Here is a 19,887-nt window from a genome sequence, read left to right on the forward strand (position 1 = left end):
GAAACGCCACCGCACTCGAGAATGTACACGTGACGTTTTTTTTGCAACTTTTGCACCCTCCCACACATTTTCGACATGCTTAAATTGTCAGATTAAGAGAATATATACTTTTCAACATGTAATTAACCACATATATCTTAATTTGACACGCTCGAATATGTACAATGATCGTTTTTTTACTATTCTGACAGGCTGTCCTAGACAATTCCCCCTATATACAGGTCTAATTTTTGGCAGAGGTACTATACAGGGTCCAAGGTATGTCCCCTTATATTAATCTGACACGCTCGAGTAAATCCCGAATTTTCCTCTTCGGCTCCCCAACTACAAATAATTATAATGAAAAATTCAACGAATCTTCACTGAATTTCATAGTTTTTTTTTTAGCGAAAGTCAAAGAAACTCCTCTACAAAAATATTCACCTTTTGACAGGGGCAATACACCAAAACGGTGATACGTCGTCAAGATTATGTTTCCCTTATCAATAAGGATACAAGATTTTGTTGGTTTATTATAACATAACATGTTCAAACTCTGAAAAAAATACAAATATTATTGCCCATTTCAGTTCAAACGCCCTAATTCAATTTGACCAAGAGCAGTCACTGAAAATCACCCTGTGAATAACAAACCTTATGAAACCCTCCAACTATAAACGAATTCTCTATTTTGCTTCCACGGTATCGCCATCGTCTGAAATTCCGCTTCCGCTCAATTTTTATCGCTAAATTTTAAATGAGCCCGCATTAACCGATCTTCTGCATCAGTGTATATTTGTTTGTTTACGATGCAACAGTTACGCCGCCGGAGTAAAGGGGGAACTCACGTCAGCCTTTTTCTGCTCGGCATAATCTTATCAATTATTAAACAGCGAACTTTTAAGTAAAACGATAATTTATCCCTTGGTAATAGGAAAATAAAAGGGTCCGCCTCCTCCGTTCTTTTATGAGTCGTATTTAAAACTGGGCGCCGTAATAAAATTAATATTTCTCATGTCGTGCTACAACAGATGGCACTGTCATTCTTGGGTTGAGATCTACGAGCTTCACGAGTTTTGATTAGAACACTATTCGATGGAGAATCGGACGAAAATTTCATTTGAGCTCTTATTTTTATATTAAACCGCCACGATGCAAGAAAAAAAAGATTAGTATTATCATAAAGCATTCAACCATTACCATGCACAGGGTTGGGTATGAGTCAAAATGAAAAAGCTGAAACTAGTCAATTGATTTTTAATCATCCTCACTTTCTGGCAATAAAATCGAGTGTTTTTATTCAACCCCTTAACCGCAATCCAACCTCCATTTTTCTGATGGAAACATATTATACAGGGTGAGTCTTTGACTCGTAAAAATATTTTAACAGTGGATTCTTGAGGTCAAAAAACACCTTTTTTCCGATTCGGCCCTCATAAAAGATATAGCCATTTTAAGTTTTCATAATGAGCTGTGCCACCCCTTGAGAAAAAAAATTACCTTCAGAATAACTACCTAAATCTGTGACACTAAACATCTGTGGATCTTTTAAAAAGAGTTGTATTAAGCCAAATTTCACAGATACTTCTAATTTTTGAACATCAAATTTCTCGGCGCATTATAGGAGAAAGTATAAAGAATACTTTTATTTTACAAAACGTTCGAATATTCATCAGATAGCGTCTAACTTAGTTTCAAGAGTTCGGTTCTTTGAATTTTTAGTATTTTTTTGGTAAGTAATGGTCATATTTAAAAAACTGGAAGACGTGGGTGATAAATTGTGTTCGAAAAAGATTCATCGAATAAATAATCAATCAATCAGAGCCAGATGAACTAACGGAGGAGTGTAACCGAAGATTGAGAAGGATAATGAGAACTGGCCTTAACAGCAAGAATCTGATAAAAGCGATTAATATCTACGCTTGCTCGGCGCTACTCATTCGGTATCAGGCTTGTTCGTAGAGTGGTTCCTAACGGTTGTAAACTGTACAGAGCAAGCGCAAATGGATTTTCGTCCCCCTAAAATATATTCACCCAATATTTAGATCATCTGATTTCAGCCCTTGAAACGAAATTTTCAAAAAAACATGAAACTCTACGAACAAACTTATCATCTCTTGGACCACCACCGATTTAGCAGCCCTACAGAAAAAAATAAGGACGATGCTGACTAAACACAATAAACATCACTCCAAAAGGTCAATAGAACGAACAGAGCTGCCACGACATCTTGGGGGTAGAGGAATTGTTGATTTGTCCAACCGTATGTCCCAGGAAAATGAAGGACTTCGAGAATATTTCCTGAGCAAGGCTGCTTCATCAGAACTCCATCGAGTAGTTTGTGTTGCTGATAGTTCTACACCGTTAAATCTACAACAGGACCACTTGAAAACCGTCGAACACTCTGCAGAAAGTAAAATGCAGAAACTGATTGGCAAACCTTTGCATGGGAGGCACCAGAACGAGGTCAACCATGATTACGTCGACTATCTGCGTCGAACTACTGCTTGACTTCCGTTAGGTTGTTTCCTGAAACAGAGGGCTTCATGCTCGCCATTCAGGTTCAGGTGATTCCGACAAGGAACTACATAAAATATATCGCCAAGGAACTAAATAAAATATATCGCCAAGGATCCAAGGATGCCTCAGTGGCGGATGATAGTTCTCCTTATGGCTGTGCGACATATGAAACTATCCAGAACATCATCGGGGGATGTCAGAAGTTCGCGGGCACGGAGTACAAAATAGACAAGATGCTGTTGCCAAGATTCTTCACCAAGAATTGGCACTAAAACACCAACTTCTAAGTTAGAAAAAGGTTACTTATTACAATTACCATCCGGATGCTGTATTGGAAAATGAACATCACAAGCTCTACTGGGATCGCACGGTTCTCACAGACCGGAAAATAACCCACAATAGACCAGACCTCATATTGCTCAATAAGGATGAGGACAGAGCACTATTCATCGATGTGGCGATTCCAAATAATAACAATCTTCTAGATAGGCACACTGAAAAAATTTCAAAATACAGAGATCTCGAGGAACAAACCAGGAGACAGTGGAAGCTGAAAGATATCAAGACCATCCCTATTGTAATTTCATCAACAGACCTGATACAGAAGAAACTACTAGAGAACTTAAGGAAACTTCAGTTGGAGGAAAATATATATAGATTTGTTTGTTGGTATATTTATTCCATTAGTTTATTATTGTATTAAATAATTGATCGTTTGGAATTTTGTAAACCTAATTTATTTAGTCAAATATAATAAAACGTTTCGGGTTTGGGCCCTTTTTCAATCTAAAAACAAATATCAAAAACACAGTTACATATACAAATATTCGAAATAGAGATCTGTCACCTTTATTTTAACAATTTCCAAGTCTTCTGCTTGTGGTGCATGTGTCCTCATTCTTCATTTTGTAACTTAATGTGGTGCTAAGTCAATGAATTGTCAAGTTGGTGTCGTTGTCACTCTTCTTCTTCTTTCGTTGTCGTTTTCCGCTGTCTTCTTTATAATCGTTGAGTATATTTTGTTCAGACCATTTATATCTGTTCTGTCGTTGATAGAGTTGGGGTTTCGTTTTATATTTCAATATTGACTATTTGCTAGCGAATAATCATCGGAAAAAACTTTTGGATGATCTTCTCCTAGGTTATAACTTATCCATTAGTTCATGTGAGCCTACTAGAATATTTACAAACAAGCATGGAATCACTACTACTTCAAAAGGGGATTACATTGCTACAAATGTTATGCATGATAAGATTAAAGTTTCTGTTCAGGAGCCTTTTATAAGTGATCACAAAGTTATTGTGCTAGATTATCTTGCAGGTTATTCACCGAAACGTAATTATAAGCAACCTTGTTTAGTAAGATCGATGTCACAAAACAACTTGAACCATCTGTCTGCATTAATCTCGGGTACTGATTTTCGTGGTATTTATTGCGATCGGTCGGTTGAGGACCGTTTTCGGGAATTTGTAGATATCCTGAAATCCGCCATAGAGGTTGCATGTCCATTGAGATTGCAGGATAGTTCTGAGTCATGTCGGCCAAGGTGGATTAATTCTCAAGTTCTAGAAGCAAGGGCTAACTTACGCAACTTACATTGGCTTGCGCAGTTCACTAACTCTCCAACAGTACGAGATAAGTATAAATATGCTAAAATTCAATATAATCGAATACCGACCTCTGCGAAATTCGATTACCATAGAAATCTATTTGCGAGATCTAAAAATCTAAATAAAACAGTGTGGAATTTTGTTAATGACCAACTAGGAAACAAAACAGAGAGAGATAAAATATTTCTCTAGAATTAAACGGTCAATTTATATCCTGCCCTAAAATGGTAGCTGAAGCATTTGGAGAGTATTTCACAGAGGTCAGTCAGCGATCCTTACTGAGCTGCTATGGGGGGCAAATCCCGAATACTTGCACAGTTCAGAGATTGTTACACTGCAATTTTTTCTTCTTTCCTGTGGTTGCAGATGAGGTCTTATCCGTCATTAAAAATTTGAAAAATGGCGGTGGAACAGGACACGATATGATCTCTGCTAGGTTACTGAAATCCATCGCTCCCTTTATAGCTGAACATTTGTCCCATCTCTTCAACAATTCCATCAGTTCTGGATGTTTTCCATCAATTTTGAAGCTGGCAAAGGTGATACCCGTTCACAAAAGGGAGGACACAAAAAACATAGCCAACTATCGCCCCATATCAATCCTAAGCCAACTGTCTAAGGTATTCGAAAAAATAGTGTACCAGAGAATGAGTGATTTCCTTGCGAAATTTTCGATACTTTCGAATCGTCAACACGATTTTCGAGTCGGTAGGTCCACACAAACTGCGTGTTCCGAGTTTATGGAGTCTATTTATATCTGTTTGGACAAGGGTGATCATGCCGCAGGAATATTTTTTGACCTCTCTCGTGCATTCGACTGTTTGCAACACAAGTTCATAATCGACAAATTGCACCAGATCGGATTCAGGGGTGTTTTTCTTGACTGGATCTCCAGTTACCTGTCCGATCGTACTATGTTCGTCGACCTCAATGGCAACTTTTCTAAAAGATATCACTCAGGGCTAGGTGTTCCCCAGGGGTCAGTTCTGGGACCTTTGTTTTTTCTCTTGTTCATTAATGACTTACCAGACTATCTCGTTGCAGCTATTCTAGTGATGTTTGCGGATGATGTTTCTCTGGCGGTAAGGGCGAAAAGTATTGAAGAATTGAAACATATATGTGAAGAACTTATTCAGCGATTTCTCGACTGGTGTCGTAAAAATTCGCTTATTATAAACTTGGCGAAAACTCAAATAATTAAGTTTCAAAACCGCGATTTCGGTGGGTCTACTCCACTTGCGGTGACAGTTGCGGGTAATTCTCTTGACACTTGTTGAGATAAATTCATCAGAGTAAAGCAAAACCAAATCCCTTACTCATTCAGAATTCTCGACAAATATAAATATGTCAAATGCGATTGGTTTATTAGTCAACAATATTAGTGCTGGCGGTAAAAGTGTTGAATAACATACCCCAGCAGTTTTCGACTGTGATAACCATATTATGTACTTTGCTATTGGAACCTATATACTGTATATAAGCATCTTTTAGGAATAAGATATTTCTCTCCGTTTGAGTTAGTTCTGGTTTGATATTCATTGAGAGTATAGATCGACCTCCGTTAAATCGATTGAATCAATATATAGATTGTTTCACAAAGTGCGTTTCATTGAAGAAGAATTTATCCTAAACCAACCTAATTTCCAACAGGTTATGGGCCCAGCTTGCTCTGTTAAAAATAAATTCGCCGCTGTTAATTGCGAATATACCTTTCGTTCATGAAGTTAATTAGTGAAATAATAAGAAGTTTCCTTCTACTATTGAGAATGAAAAATTTGGTAGTGAGTGAAGTGAAGTGAACTCGGTTCAAAAGCAATATGTGCGTAGTTAGCTGATGATCAGCGATGAGTCCTACGAAAGACCACAAAGTGTTTTTCAGTCAGTAGCAGAGTTGGATCAAGATGCAACAATCCATCACAAGGGGAATTAAGGAGCCAGAGAATGGGCGTCTTCTCTTTTATATTGATCAACAGCCTGTAGGGTTTTTCAGATAAGTAAAACGAAAGAAAGCTCGTTGAATCTAGACAAAATCAATTTGTCTGTGACTGTTATAAAATTTCGTAAAAAGGAATTTTCTCAATGATAGTTATCATTGAAGGGCATTATTATTGAATTTTGATTTGAAATTCCTTTATTAAAATTCAATTGAAAAGGATTTGAATTTTGAAATTGAATTAGGTACTCAAGCGAAATATAAATCGGACTCAACCAACTTAGAAGACATTTCATCAAGTAGACAAAAAAAAAAAAATCCGTTTGAATATATCTCAAGAGTAGTTTATGGACTATCTGGATATAAAATAGAATATCGAATTTGCCTTAAGAATCAGAACACAGTAAAGATGACATTTAAGGAATATTAAATTTTTCTTTTCGAGGTCAGTTACATTTATATAATGTGACTGATTAAAAAAAAAAATAATAAAAAAAATATTCAATTCTTGTATTCTTGAAATGAAGAGCCTGAACCATAATTTATAATTTCATAAGTAGTAATTGATAGTTTTCCGAAATCGGGACATTTCTTGTATATTTGAATTAAATGTTTTGAATGCATACATCGTTGCCAATATTAGATTTCGAACCAAAAAAAAAAAAAAAAATTTGTGAAATTGAGATTGAGTATCATTCAATATAGGAACCAGCTTCCGCATTTGCTTAAGCAAAAATATCATTTCAGGAGAAGCTGACATAAGTTGAAGTTATTTTCTTTGATTGGTGAAAGAAAAAAGTAGAAGTTCTGTTCAAGGGCATAAAAATAGGAGTTCATGATCATTATCGGAAATATAGCTTGAAAATGAATTGAGTATTCAATTTATTTTGAAATGTTCTGAAGGCTTCATAAAAAAAAAAAAAAAAAAAAAATATTTCAATTGAGTCTTCAATTATCTGAATAGGAATTGAAATATATAACTTTCATGACCTAATCTTCATATTATTCACACTATGATATGCTACTGTAGATGTTCGAAAGCCAATCTCTTTAATGGTGAAAATATTATAGATTGCTGGAATAGCAAAATACCTGAATATGTCTGTCTTCTAAATTGGTTGTTGAAGTCTGATTTTTGAGTAATTTGATTTATATTTCATTACTTGGCTGTTTCGAAGAATCTGATTCTCGATGAAAATAAATTCATAAAGCATTTTGAACAACTGCATATCTTGATAGAAGCTATTCTTACAAAAAAGGGATTCAATTGAGTCTTCAGAGTCTTGCTTATTTTAAATTATGATTCGAAATAATTATAATCATTTCAATACCCTGAAAAATAATGAAGTTGGAGTGACTCATTTCATATCCAAATATAAAATAGAGATGTGATGATTATAAATTACAATATCATATTCACATCAACGATTCTCTCTAATATTCTATTGAATTTGAATTTTATTAAACTTTGAATAATTGTTAATCAAGAGCTGATTAAAAAAAAAAATCAGTTATCTACCTTTCTGAAGAATGAGATAAAAAAAAAAATCTGATAGTGAACTAAAATCCAAAATACAATGCAATAACAAACTGTTATGAACTCTTTTGAATTGAAACCAGTAGGTGGTTTAAAAGAAAATACACAGCAGTCATGGAAAGTCATATAGTTGATGCAATAAGACGCAGGTACGGACTTTATTGAGTTGATAGCATGGCTTCATGTAGAAATCTGATAGTGATTGAAAATCAGATATTCGGTAAAGTGAGAAACTGGTGTGTTTGATTTTGTATCAAAACCAGTAGGTAAACCTGATAACGATAAATCAGGTAACTCGAAGGTAATTGAGAATGAAACTGGTGAGTTTGATTTTGTATCAAAACCAGTAGGTAAACCTGATAACGTTAAATCAGGTAACTCAAAGATAATTGAGAATGAAACTAGTGAGTTTGATTTTGTATCAAATCCAGTAAGTAAATCTGATAACGATAAATCAGGTAACTCAAAGGTAACTGATAATGAAACTGGTGAATCTGATTTTGTATCAAAACCAGTAGGTAAATCTGATAATGGTAAATCAGGTGAATGAATCGATAATAATGGAGAAAGAAACTGGTGAACCAAAACCAGTAGGTAAATCTGATATCAACACTTTGTCGAAAGCGAAAGAAAATTTATGAAATGAAATTGGTACAGTTAGTAGGTATATGAGAACAAAGTGATTGAATGAATTCGAAATTTAAGGTGGAGGTTATAATGAATCTCACAAGAGTGAATTGGGTTGAATTTACCCAAAATAAGGACAAATTGAAAGAATGTCCAGAGTGTGGATCATGAAAATTACTAAGTTATACTTTCTTAATATAATATAACATTCCAAAATATTTCTATGAAATGAATGAAATGTTGAATAGATATCATTGGTATAAATCAATTATTATTATTGTTGATGAATAAATAATGGTCTTTATTGAAGAGAATGAAAATATTGTTAATTGCAAATGGATAACAAGAATTAAAAATTATGCAATTTTTGGAAATCCATTTAAATATAAAAGCGATTTGTTTCCCGGGGCTTCAAGCAGCGATAGTTGATTAGATAATGCTCAAACTTTTGAATCGGTAGTCAGAATTTCAAGCTTCAGATACATAGTAACTCTTGCAATCGATTTAATTCATCGATACATCATATAACATATAGATGTCTAAACTTTCCCTTCAAATAGCTGATTAGTTAAATAGTTTTCTTAGAGCAAGAAATTCTTAGGAAGGTCCCGTGAGGAAACGATTGTCAATTTCGTCAATCGAGTAAAGCCCTATACGTAAAAGTTCAAACAAACAAAAATTCGAAAAGGATCTAAAATGATTTCGGTTTTCGAAATTCATACTCATCGATGCATATCTTATAGGTAAAAAAAAATATAGCGCAAAATATATAATTATGGGGTACTTTATCCGGATGATATATTGTAGTAGTTATACAACGAATGATGAAACATTGATAAGTTCTAATTGATGGATTTTCTATGACAAAAGCAATCAAGTTTTTTTAGGAATCAGAGTTGATAAAAAACAAAATGAAATTATTCCTGATTAAAAAAAAAAAAACAAATTATTACATTATATGAGTGATTTCAAAAGAAGATTATGAAGCACTGTGTAAAAAAAAAATCTCATAGTATAATTAAAATGGATCTATATATTTTAAGTAGATTTTTTTTAATAAAAGAAGAACAGAAGAACTTTGGATGTTCTTACGGAGTTATCAATTAATTCAAGATTATAAAATATGTTCGAATTATTTGAATTCTAATTTTTGGAAAATAATAAGTACAATTTATTAAAAAAAAAAATGCAAACTTTAATCGCTGCCTCATCCACAGAAAAAGATTATATACAACATGGTTCTATAAAAAGCCGTCAGAATACGTGAGTTAAGACTATAAAAAAAAAAGGTTTTAATTTGACTATTATGATGTCTATCATTATTATTATGAAGATAGAAATAATGGTTGTTGTAGCTTGTATTAGTTTTGGAACTAGTAGGTACTGCAAATCATACGAGATCAGAACATATTGACATCGAATATCTTTTCTCCCGAAATAAAAAATTAGGATATATTATAAAACTCAAAAAAAAAATTGCAGAGGTTATCAGCTCTCCGATATTTAAATCAAACCATTACCAGACTAATGTCTGTTATTTCATAGCAGGTTTAGGTTTAGTAAATTGAAGTGTTAAATGTTTATTTACTAGGTATTACTATATTTAATACTGAAGGTATTATAATATGTATCTATACAATTTCTAATAGAAATGGTCTGGTGTGGTTTTTCTGGGTTTCCCACATCCTTGCAATGAATATTGGACCATACTTATATTGCCCCAGATAACAAATGGAGGGTCTTTCTATACTCAGGAATATTTTATTTTTGCATGCAATTTTGATATGTAATGATATGTATAGGTAATTGAGCATTGTATTATAAAAGATAAGAGATTTGATTTTGAGGCGGCGTGTTGAGATAAATTCATCAGAGTAAAGCAAAACCAAATCCCTTACTCATTCAGAATTCTCGACAAATATAAATATGTCAAATGCGATTGGTTTATTAGTCAACAATATTAGTGCTGGCGGTAAAAGTGTTGAATAACATACCCCAGCAGTTTTCGACTGTGATAACCATATTATGTACTTTGCTATTGGAACCTATATACTGTATATAAGCATCTTTTAGGAATAAGATATTTCTCTCCGTTTGAGTTAGTTCTGGTTTGATATTCATTGAGAGTATAGATCGACCTCCGTTAAATCGATTGAATCAATATATAGATTGTTTCACAAAGTGCGTTTCATTGAAGAAGAATTTATCCTAAACCAACCTAATTTCCAACAACACTGTTGAATATGTCAAGTTTCTAGGACTGCACGTTGACAGGTTTTTGAGATGGAATTTTCAAATTGACCATTTATGCCGTAAGCTCAATAGCTCGTATTATGCTCTGCATCGTCTGAGGGGGTCTGTCTCCACTGAAACCCTATTGAATATATATTATTCTATTGTTTACAGTCACCTAAACTACAATACCATCCTATGGGGCGGATCGTCGGAATGCGATCGTGTGTTCATTACTCAAAAAAAGATCATTCGTCTTATATTCGGCTTGAAACCTAGAGATTCATGCAGACTGATATTCAAGAACTATCAAATACTTACACTACCCTGCATTTACATCCTAAATTGTCTTTTGTATGTGCGATCTAATATTAATTGTCTCACGAAATGCTCTGATTTCCATAGCTATGAAACTAGGAACCGAAATATGATTTGTGTGCCAAGGCACTCGACGACCAAATACGAGTCATCCCCCATATATGCCGGTATTGCATTATATAATCATCTGCCGAACAGGTTTAAGTCCATGAATGAGAGAATGTTCAAGAGGGAGATCAAAAAAATGTTATCTTCCAGGGGATACTATGATTTGAAGGAATTCTTTTCTGATGTATTAGAATAATAGTTTTGTATTGCTTACTTATGTATTGACATTTCCTATATACCTCTGCGGTATCTGAAAGGATGAATAAATTATTATTATTATTATTATAAATCATTTCCAAAAATTCCCTGGTTCTTTTATTTGTTTCCCTATCTAATATCCTTGTATTCTCAAAATTGAAAGTGTGGTTGTTTTCTATTGTATGTTTGTAAAGGGCTGTTTGAGTTTTGGAATATTTGTGTCCTTTTATCCTGTTTTTCAGATTTTGTTCCGTTTGTCCTATGTACACTCCATTACATTGGTTGCATGGTATCTCGTAGATGATATGTGATTTTTGACCTTTCGGGACTATTGCCTTCAATCTCGAAAATAATTGATTAACCTGCATAAATGGTTTGTGTGCAATCCTTATATTGGGGTATGGCTTCATTATGTTTTCTATTTTCTCAGACAGTGTTGGGATGTATGGTAGGGGTATGTAAACTATTGGCTCGGTTTTTGGATTTTGGTAACTTAGTGAGTTGTAAAATTTATGAGTGCGTTGTTTTATTGTTTTCTTTATCATTTCTTGGGGGTAATTGTTTGTGGCAAGTAGGGAGGAGATCTGATTTAGTATCTCCGGTCTGTAACGTGGTGAAGTTAATTTGATTGCTCGATCTATATAATTGGTTACTATTGCTTTTTTCTGTTTGATGTTATGTGCTGAGTTGTAATCAAGTATCCGGTCTGAGTTAATGGTTTTTCGGAGCATTTTAGTTTCTATTTTGTTATTTTCTCTAATGATGGTCATGTCCAGAAAGTTGATTTTATTGTCCAGTTCTGTTTCTAGAGTAAATTTCAGTTTGTTGTTAAGATTATTCAAACCTTCCATTATTTCTTTAATTTGATCTTCTGTTGTTATAATTAAACAATCATCCTCTTGAAGATTGTTATTCTATATGATGAATTTAGCAAAACTTTTTCTTCAAAATATTCCAGCACTAATTGAGCCACTGCTCCAGCAACCGGAAGAACACAATAAAGAATTTATCAGATACCATTATCCCAGACGAAATTCAACTTCTACTTAGCCAAGACCCTAAGTTTGCAATACGCCCCAAAGATGCAAATCAAATTCCAACAGATCAAATAATAGCCAACATCGAAGCAAATATAACGAAATTAAACCAAGAAAACCAAAATGAAATAAGAATAAAACTAAATAATACTTTAATTAAACACCACGACAAAGTTAAAAATGAAAAACTGAATTTTAAAGAAAGGAAGGATATAACAGCATTCAATAAAACAAAGAAATTTCTACGAGATAATCCACAGATTGTAGTAACGAGAGCGGACAAGGGCAATTCAATAGTTGTAATGAATAAATCTACCTACGAAACAAAGATTAAAGAACTGCTAAGTGATACAACAACATAAAAACGCATAAAAAGAGACTCAACAAATTCCTTACAAAAACACAATAACGAAATAATTAAAAAATGGGAAAACTCAGAATTTATATCACCAACCCTCGCTAGATCCCTCACTGTACATAATAGTATTTCACCGAAAATATATGGCTTGCCAAAACTCCACAAGCCAAACATTCCACTCAGACCTATTATTTCTCATACGCAGACACCATTTTATAAGCTGTCCAAATATTTAGCATCAGTTCTCTCAAATGTTATAAACAAAAATCCCTTTTACACCAAGAACTCCTATGAACTTAAACAAGAATTAGATACACTGTACGTTCCAGATGATCAAAAATTATTTTCTATAGATGCTGTGTCCCTATATACAAATATCCCCACACAACTGGTACCACAGATACTGGAGGAAAAATGGCACCTCATAGAAAAATATACAGATCTACCGAAAACTGAATTCATAGAGGCAGTGCAACTTACATTGGGAACTTGCTATTTTCAATACGAAGACGAATTTTGCCAACAAATAGATGGTGTAGCTATGGGTAGTCCGGTTGCTGGTGCAGTGGCTCAATTAGTGCTGGAATATTTTGAAGAAAAAGTTTTGCTAAATTCATCATATAGAATAACAATCTTCAAGAGGTACGTGGATGATTGTTTAATTATAACAACAGAAGATCAAATTAAAGAAATAATGGAAGTTTTGAATAATCTTAACAACAAACTGAAATTTACTCTAGAAACAGAACTGGACAATAAAATCAACTTTCTGGACATGACCATCATTAGAGAAAATAACAAAATAGAAACTAAAATGCTCCGAAAAACCATTAACTCAGACCGGATACTTGATTACAACTCAGCACATAACATCAAACAGAAAAAAGCAATAGTAACCAATTATATAGATCGAGCAATCAAATTAACTTCACCACGTTACAGACCGGAGATACTAAATCAGATCTCCTCCCTACTTGCCACAAACAATTACCCCCAAGAAATGATAAAGAAAACAATAAAACAACGCACTCATAAATTTTACAACTCACTAAGTTACCAAAATCCAAAAACCGAGCCAATAGTTTACATACCCCTACCATACATCCCAACACTGTCTGAGAAAATAGAAAACATAATGAAGCCATACCCCAATATAAGGATTGCACACAAACCATTTATGCAGGTTAATCAATTATTTTCGAGATTGAAGGCAATAGTCCCGAAAGGTCAAAAATCACATATCATCTACGAGATACCATGCAACCAATGTAATGGAGTGTACATAGGACAAACGGAACAAAATCTGAACAACAGGATTAAAGGACACAAATATTCCAAAACTCAAACAGCCCTTTACAAACATACAATAGAAAACAACCACACTTTCAATTTTGAGAATACAAGGATATTAGATAGGGAAACAAATAAAAGAACCAGGGAATTTTTGGAAATGATTTATATAAAACGAAACCCCAACTCTATCAACGACAGAACAGATATAAATGGTCTGAACAAAATATACTCAACGATTATAAAGAAGACAGCGGAAAACGACAACGAAAGAAGAAGAAAAGTGACAACGACACCAACTTGACAATTCATTGACTTAGCACCACATTAAGTTACAAAATGAAGAATGAGGACACATGCACCACAAGCAGAAGACTTGGAAATTGTTAAAATAAAGGTGACAGATCTCTATTTCGAATATTTGTATATGTAACTGTGTTTTTGATATTTGTTTTTAGATTGAAAAAGGGCCCGAACCCGAAACGTTTTATTATATTTGACTAAATAAATTAGGTTTACAAAATTCCAAACGATCAATTATTTAATACAATAATATATATATAGATTCATGCAGAAATCGGTACTGCTGGGAACGGCGAGAACTGTAAGCAAGTACATGGGGAATGCAGAGGAACACCGTCTGCTTCGACAGGAAGTGCGGGTGGAGCAGGAATCCAGCCTACAGCAGGGAGCCGAGGAGCGACCTGGACCCGACCACCACCACGAGCCCGAAAACCTGGAAAGGGCTCCAACAGAGCTTAATCCTTTTGATATCTGAGATATCTGGGATAAGTGAATTTTCCTCTGGAGAGAAGTGTGAAAGCCTCAAGGCTAAAGTCATATTCCGAAATTCATATCATTCGATAAAACCGTTTGTGAGAAAAAACTAAAAATAATTTTTTTTTATGGTTTTTCAACAGTCTGTATCTATTAAACCGAGCCGGTTCGGAAAAAATGGTGAAATCAAAAGTGCTTTTTTGACCTCAAGAATCTATTGTTGAAATATTTGTACGAGTGAAAGACTCACTTTGTATATCATATGTGGGCACATTGTAACGTTATTGTGAAATGTTTATGTTTGGAGTATAATCAAATAAATAGGTTACAATCACATGGCGTTTTAAAAAAGGTATAATTAAATGCATGTGTGATAGAATTCGTGGCCTACTGTTGAAAAAACAAATAAAAATATGGATTTTTCTGATTTTTGAAGCTAAAATTCATCAAAGATTAGGTTGTGATACATCAATGTATTCAGAACAAACAATTGCAAAAATTTGACGTTCCATTTGAAGAACACCAAGTTTGTACCCAATCTTAAAAACAGTGCTAAAAATTTTTGTTATTAGCAGATTAATTAGATGGGAAATCCAAATATATGAGTTGATTGCTACTTCCGCTACAACCGGAAGTGAAAGTGAGCTTGTCCTTACAGATATCACACTAAAAATTAATTTCAGGAAGATTTCTTCTGTTGGTATAATTTTGGGTGCATTGAGAAAGAATGACTCTGTATGCAAAGATTATAGAGTTATAATCATCATCCTGTATGTGCTGTATTCTTCAGAACTTTGGTCTTCCTAATGGTAATTTATGGAAACCGGTTTCTCCCAAGAGTAACGGTAGGATATTTGCTGTTGGATAAAATATAGAGATCTTACTCACCTCCAATATGTCCTTCATTTCTTGAGAAATATGCCATATTGATAAAAAAACAAGGAATTCCTTTAAGCTTATACATCGCATAACACTGAAATAAAAAAATTAGAATTAGTGGAAATATTTAATGTTTTCCAGTTTAGATATGTGATTTTCCTATTTCTTGATGAACTATTGCAAGCAACTCGATGTTGGTGTTTAGTACGTATATAGGGTGATACGACAAGTTGGCGCTAGACCATGGAGACCTTATATTCTTCAACTCGGAATCGGAACTCTTAACACTCACAAAAATTTTTTAGTTAGTAGTTTTTCGCTAGGTTGCGCAGTCTATCACATACTCAATGAGTATAATGGCATTCATAAGATGTAGGTACCTCAATAATAAATTATGGTTGGTATGTTGCCAAAAATATCAGAATCGACTGTTTCTATATGGGACAACTCTTAAGCATCTAATTTTTTTATTTTACATTTAGTCAAGTGTTGTTGAACATTTTTCCATTAAGATAGAGGGCATTAATATATGTATTGAATAATTTCTGCCGATCTGTTCAATACAGTGATCAAATGAATTGATTCTTCCTCATTATACGATTACCATATAAAATTCAAGGTAAATGATAGCGGATAATTTTTCCCTCGAACATTTCAACCCGAATTGGAACTTCTTCAAGCCTGCACCTAATAGAGTGCTCCATCGATTCATTTTAGAGACAATAGATTTGCGGCAAGGCATTCTCTGAAATAGAAGCGCGAGCACACACGTTTTAATGATCGTTTTGCTGTTGAAGGGCTGAATTTCGTACGTCAGTCGTGACAGTTGAACAGAGCTTTCCACAGGAAGCCCAAGGCTCTATGTAATTATTTTCAAAGACAACTATTATTCACTGCTGGGCCCTTTCTACCACATTCCTTACAGGGCCGAATTGGTGTCGTTCTGTAGCCTACGGCGCTGTTATGATGAGATGCGGTGGTTTTTTTGTGATTACTGATTTCGCAGGGTCGGGTCGGTTTGAACCCTCAAGAACATATTCGAACTTGTGATGAACTCTTGGAATTTGAACAGTTGCAGGTGGTATGAAAATATCGGACACGTTTGGGCGTCTTGTGTAGGGTCACCTATCTCGTAGATCCTCATCGGAGTCCGAATAGAACTGATAGAAACCTATTTGTTTTGCGAGAAATAAATGGCTTCACACAAAAATAATTTGCAGTGACACCAAAAAATTTATCAATTTAACCATTGCTGAAATTATCTTTCCTGAAAAACATCTTCAGGTGGATTCAAAATTCGAGGCATCGTGTACGATTCAAAGACTCACCCTGTATATTCAATGGACAAAAAATCCATTTTTCCTGAGCAATACGAATATCTTTATATTAATCACGAAATAATACATTTTCCTAGATAAGAAATTATCCGTTATATCTACTATCTAAGTAATATTTTTGATAATTTCAAAAGAATTTATAGTTCAATAATACATTTTTTAAATATATTTTTGAGGCAACGTGCATTAACACATGTTAATATTTCGAAATGAAAAATAATTGAAGAGAAGGATTTTGATATTTAAAATATCGGCAAGTGTCAATGAAAATTATAGATAAATAAGTGGAAACATGCAGGACCGTATTTTCAAAAATGGACATGAAATATGATTTCGTCGTTCGTTTCTCTTCTGCAACATATGTGCCATGCGAAGTGAAAGCTGAATTTGACAAAAGGTCATTTTTCCTCATAATCTGGAAATTATATGTACCATCTTGAAGAGTCAACAACATGGGCGCCCGCAGAAATTTTTCTCAGGGGGGGCAAAATATCATCTACGATTAGTTTTACTGAAAGAAAAATTTCTCTAACGGTGTCTATCAAAATCTCAGGGGGGGCCGTGGCAATTTTTTTCCCGCACGCATTTCAAGTTGCAAAGAGTCACTTTCCCGAAACGTGCGGGAAAAACGCCTGCTATTTCTTTCCCGCACGCATTTGCGTGCGGGAATGGATTAGCAGGGGTTTTTCCCGCACGCAAATATTATAGAGTAAATTAAATTCTATCATGTTTCTATGCATAGAACGTCAACGATGAGAAACCCATAGTAATGACATGCAGAATTACGTCTGTCATTATATATGAATTAATCAAATGAGATATGATCTGTTTCGTGAAATGGATATATTTATATATTTCAAGCGCTTGTAGAAAAAATATTGTTCCTAACTCTTGCGGAAAGTGTCTTGCCCGCACTCAACTGCTTCCCCGAACTCGGCTTCGCATCGTTCGGGCAACGGCAGTTTCGTGCGGGCAAGTATCACTTTCCGCACTTGATAGGGAAATAATTTTGTTACCGAAAAATGATGTGCCCTGACATTTTAGAAAAAATTGTTAGTAGGACGCTAAGAAACTATGATGATATAGTGAAAAATATAGTATCCAATTTGAACATGGACATTGAAATAGTCGCAGAAGAGGCTATAGGCCAGCTCCTTCCACGAAAATCCCGAGAAATATACAGGGTGTTTCATGAGTCGTTGGCCATAGCCCAATGGTCATCAAGGCCTTTCAGAAAACTTGCTTGTTTTATATCCTAAGGCAATTAGTTCCGGAGATACGGGCCGATTTATGAATATTGACCTGAATTTGGGATAGCCATAACTCTGGAATGCAAGGTCCGATTTCTATCAAATTTTATGGGTTTCTTCACACCAGAAAGCTCTTACAAACGGTTCATGAAATATCAATATTTTCAGGGCTGTACTCAGAATATCATGATTTTTAATTCAAGCCCCAAATTCTATATTTCTTACATCCCCTACAGAAATTTCGTTATTGCCATGAAAAACTACATTATTTATTCTAAGGAATTCAAGTTTCACTTTGCATGGCACACTTGTCACAAGGGATTAGGAACCCGACGAATTCATATTTATATTATATTATAATTCATTTTATTTTAATTCCTTCGGTGATAATATTTATTGTCCTTTGCCGGGATTCTGAATTATTTTAAATTCTGTTCAATTCTTCTTCATTTCACACCCTCAGCATATACTGAGTGTTCGTAAAAAGGTGTTTACAAGTATGCAAAGTCGAGCTGTGAATTCTTTTGAAGTTACATATTGAATTTAGATACAAATCATGTAAACCATCTTGAAAAATGTAATCCGTAAGTGTTTTTGCTTTATAACACACATAAGTTTTGAAATGTATTCTTCAACAATGAAAGAGTACTATCATAAGAGACGTTCGAAATGGAGTTCTTCAATCTCGACACATTTCCTAGCGCTTAAAATCAGATTATTCATTGCCCTTCTTATCATATCGTGATTTTGTTCAACTTCTATCCTCTGCCGCAAATGCCCCCGTTAGTTAGAAGTGTCTGTCACATTTTCACGCACACTCAGTGGGAACTAAGGGTTTAAAATGAGAAAGATCTGAACAGAATTAAAAAAAAATTAAAATCTCGATCGAAGACAATGATACCACCAAAGCAATAAAAACAGGACCGCATTTCGAAAAAATGAAAAAAACATGAATTCGTCCGGTTCCATCAGTTGTTTCATGAAAGGAAAGAAAAAGTTCAAGGTTTTTCGGAAGAATAAATTTTAACAGTTATGTGTGTTAAGAAGCAAATACACTTACGGATTACATTTTTCAAGAGGGTTTCAATTATCCGTATCTGAATTCAATATGTAATTGCAAAAGAATTCACAGCATACTTGTCAACACTTTTTTACGAACACTCAGTATGTGCTGAGGGTTTAAAATGAAGAATTTAAATTAATTAAGGATTTCGGCAAAGAACAATAAATATTATCTCCGAAGGAATAAAAACGAGACCGAATTTCGAAAAAATAAAATAAGATATGAATTCTTCCGGTTCCTATTCCCTTGTGAAAAGTGTGACATGCAAAGTGAAAATTGAATTCCTTAGAATAAATAATGTAGTTTTTCATGGCAATAACGAAATTTCTGTAGTGGATGTAAAAAATATAGATTTTGGGGCTTCAATTAAAAATCATGATATTCTGAGTACAGCCCTGAAAACATTGATATTTCATTAACCGTTTGAAAGAGCTTCTGGAGTGAACAAACCCATAAAATTTGATCGAAATCGGACCTTGCATCCCAGTGTTATGGCTATCGCAAATTTAGGTCAATATTCATGAATCACCCCGTATATCCGAAACTAATAGCCTTAGGATACAAAACAAGCAAGTTTTTTGAAAGGCCTTGACGACCTGCATTTACCATTGGGATATGGCCAGTGACTCATGAAACACCCTGTATATGAAACAGTTTACAGACTACCGAAAATAGTGCCAAGTGCGAAATGTGGGAGATATCACTGCTGTGACGTTGCTGATTTTTGCTCCGCCACAAAAAGAAATCTCATCACCGATACTTGCATAATAAGACCTGACGACCGACATATTTTTGGAGAAAACCGTTATATTATCATAGGAGGGCTTTATCGA

General features: G+C 34.3%; 2 protein-coding genes across 6 annotated transcripts in view; both read right to left on the reverse strand.

Annotated features, from left to right (window-relative positions):
* The window catches only part of LOC123306637, a 64,015-nt gene that overhangs the window by 21,313 nt on the left and 22,815 nt on the right, over positions 1–19,887 (reverse strand). For all 5 annotated transcript variants that reach the window (XM_044888735.1, XM_044888734.1, XR_006536932.1 and 2 more), the window contains exon 2: positions 15,414–15,498. In XM_044888735.1, coding sequence (XP_044744670.1) covers positions 15,414–15,494 — 81 coding nt within the window. In that variant the 5' untranslated portion in view covers positions 15,495–15,498. The remainder of the gene's footprint in view (positions 1–15,413; positions 15,499–19,887) is intronic.
* On the reverse strand, positions 3,421–11,897 carry LOC123306638. The gene is made up of 2 exons (XM_044888736.1): positions 11,152–11,897; positions 3,421–3,576 (listed from the first exon to the last, which is right to left on the reverse strand). Exons 1-2 carry the CDS (start codon positions 11,831–11,833, stop codon positions 3,440–3,442), a joined length of 819 nt encoding a protein of 272 aa, XP_044744671.1. The 5' UTR covers positions 11,834–11,897; the 3' UTR covers positions 3,421–3,439.

Source organism: Coccinella septempunctata, chromosome 2 (assembly GCF_907165205.1).
Source record: "Coccinella septempunctata chromosome 2, icCocSept1.1, whole genome shotgun sequence".
Classification (NCBI taxonomy): Eukaryota; Metazoa; Arthropoda; class Insecta; order Coleoptera; family Coccinellidae; genus Coccinella; species Coccinella septempunctata.